The sequence below is a fragment of the Equus przewalskii genome, chromosome 17 (assembly GCF_037783145.1).
Source record: "Equus przewalskii isolate Varuska chromosome 17, EquPr2, whole genome shotgun sequence".
Classification (NCBI taxonomy): Eukaryota; Metazoa; Chordata; class Mammalia; order Perissodactyla; family Equidae; genus Equus; species Equus przewalskii.
In genome coordinates this window covers 10,826,360-10,843,003 of record NC_091847.1, presented here as the reverse complement: position 1 = coordinate 10,843,003, position 16,644 = coordinate 10,826,360, and the positions used below count along the sequence as shown (strand labels likewise).

General features: G+C 36.5%; 1 protein-coding gene across 5 annotated transcripts in view; it reads left to right on the top strand.

The window, feature by feature from the left end:
• Window positions 1-16,644, top strand: part of PTPN4 (protein tyrosine phosphatase non-receptor type 4) — a 220,212-nt gene that overhangs the window by 125,153 nt on the left and 78,415 nt on the right. For all 5 annotated transcript variants that reach the window (XM_070581110.1, XM_070581109.1, XM_070581112.1 and 2 more), the window contains one exon: window positions 7,271-7,359. In XM_070581110.1, the coding sequence (XP_070437211.1) occupies window positions 7,271-7,359 (89 nt within the window). The remainder of the gene's footprint in view (window positions 1-7,270; window positions 7,360-16,644) is intronic.

The window sequence follows — 16,644 nt, the reverse complement described above, 5'->3', positions numbered from 1 at the left end:
CAGTGAGTAAAGTAGATAAAATCCAACCCTCATGAAGCTTGCATTCTGGTGGGCAAGACAGAGTATAAACAGATACTTGAGTACATCAGAATATGTACTGTGTAATTCTGTGGAAGTATAGTTCAGTAACAGGCAAGATACTAGCCTATACCGACAGAACTCAAAAGAGCAGTCACCTCTGGAGCAGTGTTATTAGCTAGGAACCACAGGAAAGAGCCTTCTGGGATTTTGAAAATGCATTATTGGTTTGTGGTGGTTACATAGAAGTGTATATACCTATGTATATGCATGTATGTAAATTTTTGATTTGTCCATTTTATTATATCCACGTTATACTCAGTTTTTAATGGTTAATTAAATAGGTAATATATCAGATAGTGATATATGTTATGGAGAAAAATTAGGCTGAGAAGGGGGATTGAGACAACCAAAACTGAGGTATCAGAGAAGGCCTCATGGAGAAGATAGACAGACCTGAAGGCATCATGCAGAGGAACCAGCAATGGAAGGCCATGAAATAGCGTGCTTAGCAGTTCAAGGAACAGCAGAGAGACCAGTGTGGCTGGTGCAGTGAGAGCCAGGAGAGGAGACTATCCAGGTTAAGGAGGACCAGGCCTTAGAAGACATTTTAAAGACTTTGGCTTTTAATTATAAACAAGGCCATTAAGGGGCTTGAGATAAAAGACATGGTGTGATTTACATTTTTAAGAGATAGCAATGGCTGCTGTTTTGAGAGTATTCTTTAAGGCACTAAGGGAAGAGACCAGCTAAGAGACTGGTACAGTGTTCTAGGTGAGGGATGATGGTGGTTGTAGCAGTTGGGTGGTGAAAAGTAAGCAGATTCTGTATATATTTTGAATGTGGAAGTGACAGCATTTACTGGTGCATTGGCTATAGGATGTGAGAGAAAAATGGTTCAGGAATGATTCCAAAGTTTTTGGCCTGAACAACTAGAAAGATGGAGTAACTATTCACTAAGTTGGGGAAGACGAGAGGGAAACAGATTTGGGAGGAGGTGGGTCAGGAATTAGTCTTCAGACACATTAAATTTTATAAGACTTCTACAAATCCAAATGAAGAAGGGTAGGCAGTTCAGTACAGTCACGGTCCACATAATGATGTTTCAGTCAACGATGGACCATATATACGATGCTGGTCCCATAAGATTAGTAACATGTAGCCTAGGTGTGCAGTAGGCTATACCATCTAGGTTTAAGTACAGTCCGATGGTCACACAATGACAAAATCGCCTAAAGACACATTTCTCTGAACGTATCCTTGTCATTAAGTGGCAATGATTATATGTGGAACTGGAGTTCAGAGGAGAGATCTGGACTATAGGTATACATTTGGGAATTGTCACGTTGTAGATAACGTTTAAAGCTATGAGATGAGCCAACAAGAGCACTGAGGGAACTATCTAGTAGATATTGAAGAGAAGAGGTCCTCAGAGCTGTAATACTTGAAAGTTTAGAGGTGAGAGAGATGAGGAGGAACCTAGAAAGGAGACCACGAAGATGCAGCCATCTAGATGGAAAGAAAGCCTTTCAAAAACATGGTTTTGAAGCCAAGTGAATCAGTTATGATCAACTATGTCAAATGGGAACTGAGTTACAAGTTTGGAAGTCATTGCTGACTTTGTAAGAGCAGTTTTGCAGTTTTGGAGGTAAGGGCAGAGGCTATTTAGAAAGTATTTAAGAAGGACTGTGAGGACAGTAATTTTGAGAGATTTAGCTGTACAGGACACGGATAATAATAACAGGAAATACCTATATAACATTTACTAAGTTCTTGACACCTGTCTTAAGGCTTTATGTATATTAATCTCATTTAATCCTTACAACAGCCCTGTGAGGAAAAAGTATTATCATCTCCACTTTACACATGAGGAAAATGAAACACAGAGAAGTTAAGTAATTTGATCATATGTCTGTTTCTTTATTTAAGAATGAATTTATAGCTTCTTCCAAAACCTTGTTTTTAACCTGCATGTGTTTGAAGATTTTTTGCCAGATTGGTTAGAATAATCAAATAATTAAAAAATATAGTCCCTTGAAACAGAGGAAAGGATCTCTTCTCTCAGAATGGAGCTATATATATGACTTTACCTCTGTTACCCTCGAGTATTCAGATTACACAGTGATTTCCCATAATTTTGCTGTGTACTATCACTCATCATGACCTGTCTAAACGTAGCTTTTTTTGGTTTTTCTTTTTGGATTTTTTTTGTATCAGGCATCTTTATGAAAGTGTCAGTAGATCATTACTTGTATTCATTTTCACTTAATAATTTGAGTTTACATAATCTGTTACGCCTATGTAAAGCACACAAACATTTCTTTTTAATCATTACTGAATGTATATTATGCCTAACTTTATGCCTGGCTACATTGGAAGTTTACAAACATAAAAATTTTATGGGCCAGCCTGGTGGCGCAGCGGTTAAATTCACATGTTCCGCTTCTCGGCAGCCCGGGGTTCGCAGGTTCAAATCCCAGGTGCGGATATGGCACCACTTGGCACGCCATGCTGTGTGTGGTAGGCATCACCACATATAAAGTAGAGGAAGATGGGCACGGATGTTAGCTCAGGGCCAGGCTTCCTCAGCAAAAAAGAAGAGAACTGGCAGTAGTTAGCAAAGGTCTAATCTTCCACACACACACACACAAAATTAAACTAATGATATATGGGGAAAAAATCTAAAGCTAAAAGGTAAAAGAGAAAATAATTTCAACATATAGTACAGAAAATATTTTTAATATTCATATCTGTTAAAGAGTTACCACAAAGGAATAATTTTTTAAAACATATAATTAAAAATATAGGAAAAACAGAGATGAGCATTTAACAGGAGAAATACAAATGACCAATATTATGAAAAATTGTTGATTTTCCCTAATACCCTAAAACATAACGATGAAAACAACAAGAAGATACAATTTTATCAGATTAGCAAAAATTCAAAGGATTAAAAATATCCATTTTTGGTCAGAGTGTAGAAAATGGACATTCTGACACATTGTTGAAATATAACTTGGTATTATCCTTTCGGAGTACAAATACTAATATGAATATAATCTTTGGTCACTTCCATTACTCAGACTCCATCCTTTAAAATATTCATTGGCGGCGGCCAGGTTGCCAAGTGGTTAAGTACGCAAGCTCTGCTTCGGCAGCCCAGGGTTTCACCAGTTCAGATCCTGGGCACGGACATGGCATGGCTCATCAAGCCATGCTGAGGTGGCGTCCCATATGCCACAACTAGAAGGAACCACAACTAAAAGTACACAGCTGTGTACTGCAGCGCTTTGGGGAGAAAAAGGAAAAATAAAATCTTTAAAAATATATTTATGTATTTATAGAGATGCTTTAAATAATGTGTTCAAGGATTTTATTACAGCATTGTTTCTAATACTAAAAAATTGGAAATACTCTAAATGAATCAACAGAGAAATGGTTAAGAAATTGTGATAAATCCGTATTTTTGAATAATATGCAACAGTTAAAATTGATGAATTAGAAGTATATGTATTGATACGAAAAGGTGTCTACAAAATGCTAAGTGTAAAAGAAAAATTGCAGAATAATATATCCCAGTTTTTGTTGATTAAGGAAATTGTATCGTTTTATATAATATGTATTTATATTTTATATAACTGTAAAGATCTAGAAGAATATACACCAAAGTGTTAATAGTATCTGTCTCTGGGGAGTGAGCCAGAGAAGGTGAGGAGTGCTCTTTTACTTCTTACTTAATAGTTCTATATTGTTTTGACATTTTTTTATAATTACAGATGATTAAGAAAATTATTTTAATAGCTACCCCATAGCACTTAAAATTAATGTTGCTCCTATCCACAGCACCATAAAATTTTAGTGGATTTGTGTTAGTGTCCTGTTATCAAGTGACAGTAGAGAGGCTAGAATATTTAAGTAGTCTTGGCTAATTAGTTTGTGTATACAGTAGTGGTCTCCAAAGGAACCAGGGGTTAGGGGCCTACAGAGGATCGTGAAATGAACAATTGAGGTACGGGTGGGAAATATTGGAATGTCTATTCATATTCATCCTAGATCTCATCATCTTACAGTGCTGTTTTTAACTTATTGTAAAACAAAACACAGATCAAGGATGTATATCTTAGTGAACATGTGCAGCTACCACCCAGGTCAAGCAGTAGAATTTAGCCCGCCATTCCAGAAACCTCTTTGTACCTTGTCTCACTAACAACCCCTTCCTGCGTTGTATCTTTTTTTGGTTTTATCATCCAAGTGTGCCTTCCTAGATACTATAGCTTGGTCTTGCTTTTTGTGTTTGTTTTAGATAATTTTAAATCTCTTTTAATCCCTCCTTTCCTTACTCTTCCTTAGAATTTTCTTGTTAAGGAACTGGACTGTGGCAGCTGTGGTTTCTCACAGTCTGAATCTGCTGATCACATATTCATGGTGCACGTCAACATGTTCTGCTGTCCTGTGTATTTCTTGTAGATCGGCAACTTCGTCTAGAAGCATGATCAGTTTGGGGATTGTGCTCTTTGTTGTGTTCTTTTATCAGGAGGCACATAATGTCCAGTTTTCACTTTTTTTTTTATGTTAGCAGTCGTTGATGCTCAGTGCCTGGATACTTATTCATTGGAGGCTGCAAAATAGAAATATCCAAATTTTATCTTTTTGTTTTTATGTATTCACTGGAATAATTTTATAGGAGTCACTCCCCTTTTATTATCTGTTTACCCAGTGATACAGTTCACATAGGGGAGGCAGGGAAAGCGTTTGATTCTTTCTTTTTATTTGCCCTGTTTCCAAGGTAATGAATTGGTTCCCTGCCGTCCTAAGAAGTTATACAAATATATTTTTTAAATAATATCATGAATTCATGGATTAAACATTTCTGATAGGTTTCAATATATTATATTTCTTTTTCTTATTGAAACTCAACTTGTAGCATCTCTGGCCACTTGGAATCTTCTTTAAGACTCCTAGCCCTTAAGACCTTTTGACATGACATTTGTAGTCTTTAATATGCTGTCGAGTATTTTAAGATGTTTTATTTGTTTCTTTCTTTCTTCAAGAAGCCCTGGTTTCTTTTTTAATTTTTATTTATTTTTTGCTGAGGGAAATTTGCCCTGAGCTAACATCTATGCCAGTCTTCCTCTATTTTGTATGTGAGCTGCTGCCACAGCATGGCCACCGACAAGTGGTGTAGGTCCATGCCTGGGAACCAAACCTGGGCCACTGAAGCAGAACGTGCCAAACTTAACCACTAGGCCACAGGGCCGGCCCCAGCCCTGGTTTCTTTCAATGGAAAATGGTATTTCAAAATCTCAATCTGTGTTAAGAATGCTCATTCTTATTGGTTTGGTCATTGTTTCTAGGACTCTTAAGTGTATAGAGTTGGAATCTATATTTGTCTCTATATATGTGTATTGAGATAAACAGAATATTTTGATTCTAGAGGACTCAAGGGATTCTAGAATTAGAATATCCCATAATTATTTGTTTTTATCCCACACTACACTTAAAACAGTAACATCACCATATCAATTATTACAGTTAAAAATTTTTTTTGTAAATATTATCCTCTGTTCCCTTGATATTTTTTCTTTCAACGATTGCTCTAAATGTACATTGTCAAATCATATAGCCACTGCATACACTAATCTCTCCCTTTTAGTCATCATTTACTCTTAGTTCCATAGGTATAAGCTGGTCACAAATTTTTATAATCAAAGAATATGAAACATATTCTCTCTAGTATGACTGGCTAAGTGTAAGCGTATTACCCTCAAAAGTCAACTAAGAAAGGCTGCACACACTTCTGTGTCCTCCATCTCATCCCGGACGCGGCAGGGTTGTAGGATTACTGGGAGCTAATTACCTGAGCTGCTCCGTCACCCTGACAGTAGTTTGTTTCCCTTTATGTCTTTTATCCACTGTCTCTGGCCTTGTATCTCTTGGCTTTGCTTCTCTTCTACCTCCACGTGGAACTTGCTCTTTTGTGTGTAGTTTGGGCTGTAGTTTTCTGTAATTCTTTCTTTTTTTCTCTCCATACTCTGATTTTACCCTCTTTATGTCTTTTAGATTCCTCAAAATGCCTGATTACATACCTTCAAGTGTTATGAATTGCTTTCAAGTGTTATAGATTCTTTCTGTTTTCACATATCTTCTCTGATGTTTTATGAGATTAGGAGCAGAAGGAGTAAAGGGAGCATGTATTAAATCTATCTTTTAGTCTCAATCTTCCGTCTTGGTCCAAACTTCTAATTGATGTCCTCTAAAAAATGATTTAAGACTCTGATAATAGTGTACAGTGGTGCTGGTTATTGCTAAACAAAGTGAGCAGCCAGACAAATTAGTAATACACTTGTATTTGGCCAATTATTATATATTATCCTACCTAATAGGTTAATGTAATAAGGTTTTATTTAATTATAAATTACTGAAAGTACATTTTAAAGCAGTTTTTCTAAGGAGACAATTATAAAATCTTGATTATATTTCATCACTTCTGTCTTCTGAGCAAATAAGTGCTGGGTAAAAGCATTATTGCTATATTAGTTTAACTGTAGAATATTTCAAGTCAAGAAGCAAAACTGTTTCAAGGTTGATTAGCATCTGAGAAAAGTATTGTAATTCTATACATTTTCTCATTAATGCAGGTTAGCTATTCAAGTTGGATCAGTTAGTATGAAAACTCATTTGTCAAAGCACAATTTGAATTTTCTTCTCTGGAGTCTTCCAGCTCTCCAGCAATTGTTCCCCACCCTATACTCCCATCATATTTTTATTGTATTATATTAGTTATAGGACTTCTCATTATATTGGAAATATTGTTTTATTACAGGTTGCCCTTCACCAACCCCTGAACTCCGTGTTTTATTGACTTTTACAATTCTAGCGCCATATTTATACAGTGATTGGATCCTAATAGTTTTAGAATTGGATGAATACTAACTCATCGTTCTACAAGATGAGAAGACCTTTGATTTTTTTATCTCAAAGTCAGTCCCAGTTATAAACTGTGGGAAATCCTCGATCATTTTTGCTTTAGATTAATGGATTTTACTAATGCAAAGTTTTAGTTTGATTTGAAGTAGGTCATTTATTTTTGTGAGGTAAAAATTACCATATGGGTTTGTAAATGTTATGCAATTATGTGTTGCCTTTAAAAAAGTCACATTGTGTAAAATAAAAAACCTAATTCTATTTTTTAAATATATCTTTAACAACCAAACCCAAGTAATGTAGATCTTGTCATTTTCTTTTTTTGAAGGATCAAAGTAACAATGAAATTATGATTGGAGTGATGTCAGGAGGAATTCTGATTTATAAGAACAGGGTACGAATGAACACCTTTCCATGGTAAGAACTTATATCAGTATTTTTGCTTTTACCATTATATTAGAAAATATAATAATTCATATTAAAGAAATTGGCTGTTGAACTGTATTGATGTTGTCATGCAACTTTATCCCACTTACTTGGAATCTACCAAAAGATACCCAAAAAGTTGAATTATTTATTTCAAAAATTGTTTAGCTTAGGGGCCAGCCCAGTGGCGTAGCAGTTAAGTTTGCGTGCTCCACTTCAGCAGCCCAGGGTTTGCTGGTTTGGATCTCAGGCACAGACCTATGTACCGCTTATCAAGCCATGCTGTGGCAGGCGTCCCACATATAAAGTAGAGGAATATGGGCACAGATGTTAGCTCAGGGCCAATCTTCCTCAGCAAAAAGAGGAAGATGGACAGTGGATGCTAATTCCGGGCTAGTCTTCCTCAAAAAAAAAATTGTTTAACTTATAGAAAATACTACTTTACAAATTTTTTTATCTTAGAGAATCTCTAAATTTGTACTATAGGATAATAGCTAATATTATCATGTTTATTCTGTGTCTTGCCCCATGCTAATTGCTTTAAATACAGTATTTCATTAAAGGCATTCACTGGGGTGCTCATTTATTATTTGGAACGTGGGCATGGTTGCTTCAACAAAGACCCACTATTACCGTAGTTTAAATTGGTACTAGGAAAGTATAGTGGCTCCATGGGGTTTAAAACTCATGTTTCTTTTGTCTTATTACTCTGCTGTCCTTAGCATGTTCTCTTTGTCCTCATTGTCCAGAGTAACTCACCACCATCACTTCTGCATCCCAGAATGAGGAAAAAGGAAAAGTAGCATTTGCTACTTCCCTTTAAGGGGATAACTTGAAAATTGTAAAAATCACATTGATCCTATATCTTGGCTATATATAATATAACTAACTCAGTTCTTTTACAATAAATGCAATGATTTTCTTCAGGGGAAGAAAGAGATAAAAAAGAAATATATTGTATTAATTTGTTTCTCTTTTATCTCCTAAAAGATTTGGTCCTGATTTTTGTTTAATGAGATTTTGTAATTAGTCACTTGAACAACACTTTAATAGAAATATAAATGACAGAAGCAGTTATTTTAGAAAATTTGCACAACTTTGTTAAAAAAATAAAGATAAATTTCCTAGATAGGCTCACAAAAACATGAACCATAAAATAAAAAATTGGTGAAATGAACTACATCAAAATTACAGTCTTTTGTAAAATATATATATATTTTTTTACTGAGTTCATAATAGTTTACATCATTGTGAGATTTAAGTTGTATGTTATTTCTTCACTATCACCACATAAGTGCTCCCCTTCCCCCGCTGTGACCACCCCTCACCCCCAGTAACCACTAAACTGTTTTCTTTGTCTATATGTTTGTTCATATTCTACATATGAGTGAAATCATCTGGTGTTCGTCAGTCTGGCTTATTTCACTTAGCATAATTCCCTACAGGTCCTTCCATGTTGTTGTAAATGGGATGATTTTGTCTTTTTTGTGGCTGAGTAGTATGCCATTGTATATATATACACCACATCTTCTTTATCCAATCATCAGTTGATGGGCATTTGGATTGTTTCAATGTCTTAGCTAATTGTCAGTATTGTGCTGCGGTGAACATAGGGGTGCATATGTTACTTTGGATTGTTGATTTCAAGTTGTTTGGATAGATACCCAGTAGTGGGATAGCTGGGTCGTATGGTAGTTCTATTTTTAGTTTTTTGAGGAATCTCCATACTGTTTTCTATGGTGGCTGCACTAGTTTGCATTCCCACCATCAATGGATGAGGGTTCCCTTTTCTCCACACCCTCTCCAACGTTTGTTATTTTTAGTCTTAGTGATTATAGCCAATTTTATAGGTGTAAGGTGGTATCTTGTGTAGTTTTGATTTGCATTTCCCTGATGATTAGTGATGTTGAACTCTTGTCATGTGTTTATTGGCCATCTGTATATCTTCTTTGGAAAAAATGTCTGTTCATATCCTCTGCCCGTTTTTTGATCAGGCTGTTTGTTTTTTTAATTGTTCATTTGTGTGAGTTCCTTATATATTCTTTATATATTATGGAGATTAACCCCTTGTCAGATTTGCAAATATTTTCTCCCAATTGGTGGGTTGTCTATTTTGATCCTAGTTTCTTTCACCTTGCAGAAGCTCTTTAGTCTGATGAACTCCCACTTGTTTATTTTTTCTTTTGTTTCCCTTGTCTGAGAAGACATGGTATTCGAAAAGGTCCTATTAAGTTGGATGTCAAAGAGTGTATTACCTATATTATCTTCCAGGAGTTTTATGGTTTCAGGATTTATCTTCAAGTCTTTGATCCATTTTTAGTTTATTTTTGTGTATGGTGTGAGATAATGGTCTACATTGTTCCTTTTTTTGCATGTGGCTGTCCAGTTTTCCCAACACCATTTATTGAAGAGACTGTCTTTTCTCCATTGGGTGTTCTTCGCACTTTTGCCAAAGATTAGCTATCCATAGATGTGTGGTTTTATTTCTGGGCTTTCAGTTCTGTTCCATTGATCTCTGTGCCTGTTTTTGTACCAGTACTGTGCTATTTTGATCACTAGGGCTTTATAGTACATTTTGAAGTCAGGGATTGTGATGCCTCCAGCTTTGTTCTTTTTTCTCGGCATTGCTTTGGCTATTCGGGGTCTTTGGTTGCCCCATATGAATTTTAGAATTCTTCGTTCTGTTTCCATGAAGAATGTCATTGGGATTTCTATTGGGATTGTATTGAATCTGTAGATTGCTTTGGGTAGTATGGACATTATAACTATGTTTATTCTTCCAATCCATGTGCATGGGAATCTCTTTCCATCTCTTTATGTCATTATCAATTTCCCTCAGTAATGTCTTATAGTTTTCATTGTATAAATCCTTCACCTCCTTGGTTAAATTTATTCCTAGGTACTTTATTCTTTTAGTTGCAATTGTACATGGAATTGTATTCTTGAGTTCTCTTTCTGTAAGTTCATTATTAGAGTATAGAAAAGCAACTGATTTTTATAAGTTGATTTTGTACCTTGCAACTTTACTGTAGTCGTTAATTATTCTATTAGTTTTCTGATGGATTCTTTAGGGTTTTCTATATATAAGATCATGTCGTCTGCAAACAGCGAGTTTCATTCCTTCACTCCCTGTTTGCATTCCTTTCATGCCTTTCTCTTGCCTAATTGCTCTGGCCAAAACCTCCAGTACTATGCTGTGTAAGAGTGGTGATGGTGGGCATCCTTGTCTTGTTCCTGTTCTCAGAGGGATGGCATTCAGTTTTTGCCCATTGTGTATGATGTCGGCTGTGGGTTTGTCATATATGGCCTTTATTATGTTGAGATAATTTCCTTCTATCCCCATTTTGTTCAGAGTTTTAATTATAAATGGCTGTTGGATCTTGTCAAATGCATTGTCTGCATCTACTGAGATGATCGTGTGGTTTTTATTCCTCCGTTTGTTGATATGGTGTATCACGTTGATTGATTTGCAGTTGTTGAACCATCCCTTGTGTCCCTGGTGTGAATACCAATTGATCATGATGTATGATCCTTTTGATGTATTGCTGAATTCGGGTAGCCAAAATTTTATTGAGGATTTTTGCATCTATGTTCAACAGCAATATTGGCCTGTAGTTTTCCTTTTTCGTGTTGTCCTTGTCAGGCTTTGATATCAGCGTGATGTTGGCATTGTAGAATGTGTTACGAAGTGTTCCATCTTCCCTAATGTTTTGGAATAGCTTGAAAAGTATAGGTATCAAATCCTCTCTGAAAGTTTGGTAGAATTCCCCAGGAAAGCTGTCTGGTCCAGGGGTTTTATTCTTTGGGATGCTTTTGCTTACTGTTTTAATCTCTTTCCTTGTGATTAGTCTATTCAGATTGTCTGTTTCTTCTTGATTCAGCTTTGGAAGGTTGTAAGAGTCTAAAAGTTTATGCATTTCCTCTAGGTTGTCCATTTTGTTGGCATATAGTTTATTGTAGTATTCTCTTATAATCCGTTGTATTTCTGTGGTGTCTGTTGTTATTTCTCATCTTTCATTTCTAACTTTTTTATCTGAGGTTTCTCTCTTTTCTTCCTTTGTAAGTCTGGCTGGGGGTTTGTCAGTTTTATTTATCTTCTCAAAGAACCAGCTCTTTGTTTCATTGATCCTTTCTACTGCTTTTTTTGTTTCAATAGCATTTATTTCTGCTCTGATTTTTATTATTTCTCTCCTTCTGCTGACTTTGGGCTTTGTATGTTCTTTTTCTAATTCAGTTAGGTGTAATTTGAGATTGCTTATTTGGGATTTTTCTTGTTTGTTAAGGTGAGCCTCTATTGCAATAAATTTCCCTCTTAATATGGCTTTTGCTGCATCCCATGTGTGTTGGTATGGTATGTTATCATTTTCATTTGTCTCCAGATATTTTTTTATTTCTCCTTTAATTTCTTCAATGATCATTGCTTGTTCAATAGTATGTTGTTTAGTCTCCGCATCTTTGTCCCTTTCTCAGCTTTTTCCTTGTAATTAATTTCTAGCTTTATAGCATTGTAATCGGAAAAGATGCTTGTTATTGTTTCAATTTTCTTAAATTTATTGAGGCTTGCTTTGTTGTCCTATCTTTGAGACTGTTCCATGTGCACTTGAGAAGAATGTATTCTGCTGTTTTGTGATGGATTTTGTATGTATATCTATTATGTCCATCTTGTCTAATTTTTTGTTTAAATCTGCTATTTCCTTGTTGACTTTCTGACTGGGTGATCTATCCATTGATGTAAGTGGTGTGTTAATGTCCCCTCCTATTATTGTGTTGTTAATATCTCCTTTTAGGTTTGTTCATAGTTGCTTTATGTACTTTGGTGCTCCTGTGTTAGGTGCGTGAATATCTATAAGTGTTATGTCTTCTTAGTAGAGTGTCTCATTTATCATTATATCCTTCCCCTCTTTGTCTCTCATTGTCTTTTTTGTCTTGAAATCTACTTTGTCTGATATATGTATGGCAAGCCCTGCTTTCTTTTGTTTGCCATTAGCTTGGAGTATTGCCTTCCATCCCTTCACTGTCATCCTCTGTTTATCTTTACAGCTGAGATGTGTTTCCTGGAGGCAGCATATTGCTGGGTCTTGGGTTTTTATTTGTTTTTGGTTTTAGGGGGTTCTTTTGGTGAGGAAGATTGACCCTGTGCCAACATCTGATGCCAGTCTTCCTCTTTTTGCTTGAGGAAGATTGTTGCTGATCTAACATCTGTAACAATCTTCTTCATTTTGTATGTGGGATGCCTCCACAGCATGGCTTGATAAGTGGTGTGTATGTCCGTACCAAGGATCTGACCCAGTGAACCTTGGGTCACCAAAGTGGAACATGCAAACCTAACCACTGTGCCACCAGACTGGCCCCAGGTCTTGTGTTAAATCCATCCTGCCACTCTGTGTCTTTTGATTGGAGAGTTCAAGCCATTTACATTTATAGTGATTATTGATATATGAGGGCTTAATGCTGCCATTTTATCACTCGTTTTCCAGTTGTTCTGTATTTCCTTTGTTTCTTCTCCCATGTATTTTGGAATACCAATTCAGTTTGGTAATTCTTTGATGATTTTCTCAGTTTTCTTTTTATCTGTCATTTGTATTTCTGTTCTGCTTGTTTAGTGGTTACCATGAGTTTTTACAAAAGGTCTCATAGAGGAGATAATCCATTTTCTGATAGCCTCTTATTTCCTTATTCTAAGCTGATTCCATCCCTTTTCTCTTGCCCTTATAAGTTAGGTTTGTCACAACTTATTATATCTTGTGTTGTGAGTTTGTGGTTAAAATGACAAGATTATATTTATTTTTGATGTTTTCCTTCCCTTTATCTTTAATGTTATAATCAAGTGTTTGCTAACCTGTTATGATAGAGAGCTGCAATTTTCGGATTTTGTCTGCCAATTTATCTCCCTGCTCAAGGCTTTGTAAACCCTTTCTCTTTTTTTTTCCTGGTATGAGGGCTTTCTTGATCATTTCTTGTAGGGGCGTCTCTTGTGGAACTGAATTCCCTCAGCTTTCGTTTATCTGGGAAAGTTTTTTTCTCCATCATATCTGAAGGATATTTTCCCTGGATATAGTATTCTTGGCTGAAAGTTTTTCTATTTTAGAATTTTGAATATATCATTCCTCTCTCTCCTACCTGGTAAGGTTTCTCCTCAGAAAACTGCTGAAAGCCTGATAGAGGTTCCATTGTAAGTTTTCTTCTTCTGTCTTGCTGCCCTTAATATTTTTTCTTTGAGGTGGACTTTTCCCAGTTTTACTACTATGTGCTTTGGAGGTCTTTTTACATTTATGTAATTAGGAGTTCTGTTGGCTTAATTTACTTGTAATTCCAGCTTTTCCACAGGTTTGGGAAGTTCTCAGCTAATATTTGTTTGAACAGACTTTCTGCCCCTTGCTCCCTCTCCTCTCCCTCTGGAATACCTATAATCCTTATGCTACATTTCCTAATTGAGTTGGATATTTTTCCGAGAATGTCTTCATTTCTTTTTAGTCTTAGTTCTCTCTCCTCTTCCATCTGAAGCTTTTCTATATTTCTGTCCTCTAAATTTCTAATTCTATTCTCCATAAATCAGCTGTGTTATTGACAAACCCTGGATGTTTCTTTATCTCATTTATGGTGTTTTTCATCTCCAACATTTCTGATTGGCTTTTTATTAGAGTTTCAATCTTTTTATGAAGAATTCCATTTGTTCATTGATTTTGTTCCTGATTTCATTGAACTGTCTTTCTGAGTTTTCTTTTCATTGAATTGTTTTATGTTAGCTATTTTGAATACTCTGTCATTTAGATTGTAAATTTCTATGCCTGCAGGATTGATTTTTGCGTGCTTGTCATTTTCCTTCTGGTCTGTAGTCTTGATATATCTCTTCATACTGTTTGATGAAGTGGATTTGTGCCATCATTTGGTGGTGGTATCTGATCACAGATTCCACCTGCTGCCACTGACTTGGGGGTGTACGGCAGGAGCTGTGTATTCTGAGCCTGTTGTGATCCCTGGAAGCTGTTCCTGTCCTTTGGAATCTATGCTGGCAGGGCCTGTCTGTCTTTGTCCACTGGCCACTGCTGCTTTTCACATGTACCTGGCCAACAGGTCTGCCAGGCAGGGGAATGGGCGCCTTCTTTCACATGTATGATCCTGGGGGTGCTCCCCCTCTGTGCTCGCTGTCTGCCCTTCTTGGCTGCTTGGCTTGGTGAAGATGCCCCCTCATGCTCTGATTGCTTAGCCTCCTTATTGTGGAGCTTTCCCATGGGCTGGGAGGCAACTCCAAGAGTGAGGGTGTTCCTGCGTACCACTGCCCTTTCCCCCCGTCCTCTCAGATCTGCACATGGTCCTGCTCCCTGGATTGCTGCCATTCAGGAAGGGAGAGGAGATCCCTTTACCTCTTTCCACTGCCTGCTGAGGGGTCTAGCACTTCCACCTTCAGACATATGGCTGCGTAGATCTCTCAGATGTCTGTTGTGTTGTGTGAATGTCCTTTGTTCATTTATGAGTGTCCTTTTCGTTCTGTCTTGGGGGGAGGGTCTAAAGGAAGAGCGTGCTCCCATCATGATGCTCATGTCACTCCAAGATTCAAGATAGAATCTCTTGGCTTCAAGGTTAAAAAAGGTCTGAAGGTTAAAAAAAAAAACCCTGAGTATTACTTACTATAAGGTTAATAAAAGGAGGCAAATCTATTTTGCTGATATTGATTACACTAATGAAGCTTTGAGAATTCCCCTCTTATAGCAGTATATGAGTTGTATATAAGAAGAAAGGGGCCCAGCCGTGTGGCCAAGTGGTTAAGTTCATGTGCTCCACTTCAGCTGCCCAAGGTTTCACTGGTTCGAATCCTGGACGCAGACATAGCACCGTTCATCAAGCCATGCTTAGGCGGTGTCCCACATGGCACAGCCAATGGCACTCACAATTAGAATATACAACTATGTACTGGGGGGGTGTGCTTTGGGGAAAAGAAGAAGAAAAAGAAAAAAAGATTGCCAACAGTTGTTTGCTCAGGTGCCAATCTTTAAAAACAAAAGAAGAAGAAGAAAGGTAAATTTAAAAAATCATTATGCTTTTCTAACTTACTGCAAAATATTTTTAGGGTCATTGCATGAAACCTTGAAATCTTATTTTTTTCTTCAAATATTGCCTATAGTTTTTGTTTGATTATTTAAGACTTTGTTTTTTTATGGCAGTTTTAGATTCACAGCCAAATTTGGAGAAAGGTATGGATATTTCCATATATCCCCTGCCCCCACACATGAACAGCCTGCCTCATTAACAGCATTATTCATTGTAATTGTGCATTTTTTACCAAGGGTGAACCTACATTGACTCTTCATAATCACTCAGAGTCTGTAGTTTATGTTGGGGTTCACCCTTGGTATTATGTACTCTATGGGTTTGGACAAATATCTAATAAAATCTATCCAGCATTATAATACCGTACAGAGTAGTTCCAGTGCCTTAAGAATCCTCTGTGCTCTGCCTAATCATCTCCCTGCTTACCCCTGTTACCACTTATCTCTATTTTCTCCATAGTTTTGCCTTTTCCAGAATGTCATATAGTTGGAATCCTACAGTTTTAGCCTTTTCTGATTGACTTCTTTCACTTGGTAATACTCATTTAAGTTTCCTCTATGACTTTTCATGTCTTGATACATCATTTCCTTCTGAGCTGAATAATATTCTGTTGTCTGCATGTACCACAGTTTATTCATCCATTCACCTATGGAAGGACATCTTGGTTGCTTGTAAGTTTTGGCAGTTATTAATAAAACTGTTGTTAATACCCACGTTGCAGGTTTTTGTGTGGACATAGCTTCCCACTTCTTTTGAGTAAATAGCAAGGAGTGCAATTCCTGAATCATATGGTACCAAGTGAGTTTAGTTTTGTAAGAAATTGCCAAACTGCCTTCCAAAGTGGATATGCCATTTTGTATTCCCACCACAATGAATGAGCATTCCTTTTGCTCCCCATTGCCACTAGCATTTGATTGTACCACTGTTCTAGATTTGGGCCATTCCATAGGTATGTAGTGGTATCTCATTGTTTTAATTTGTATTTCCCTGATGACATATGATGTGGAGTATCTTTCCCTGTGCTTATTTGCCTTTTGCATATCTTCTTTGGTGAAGTGTCTGTTAAGGTCTTTAGTCCATTTTTTATCAAGTTGTTTTGTTTTATTGTCAAGTTTTGACAGTTCTTTGTATATTTTGGATAAGAGTTTTTTGTCATATTTCTCTTTTATAAATGTTTTCTCCTAGTGTGTGGCTTTTCTTCTAATTTGCTTGATACTGTTTTTTACA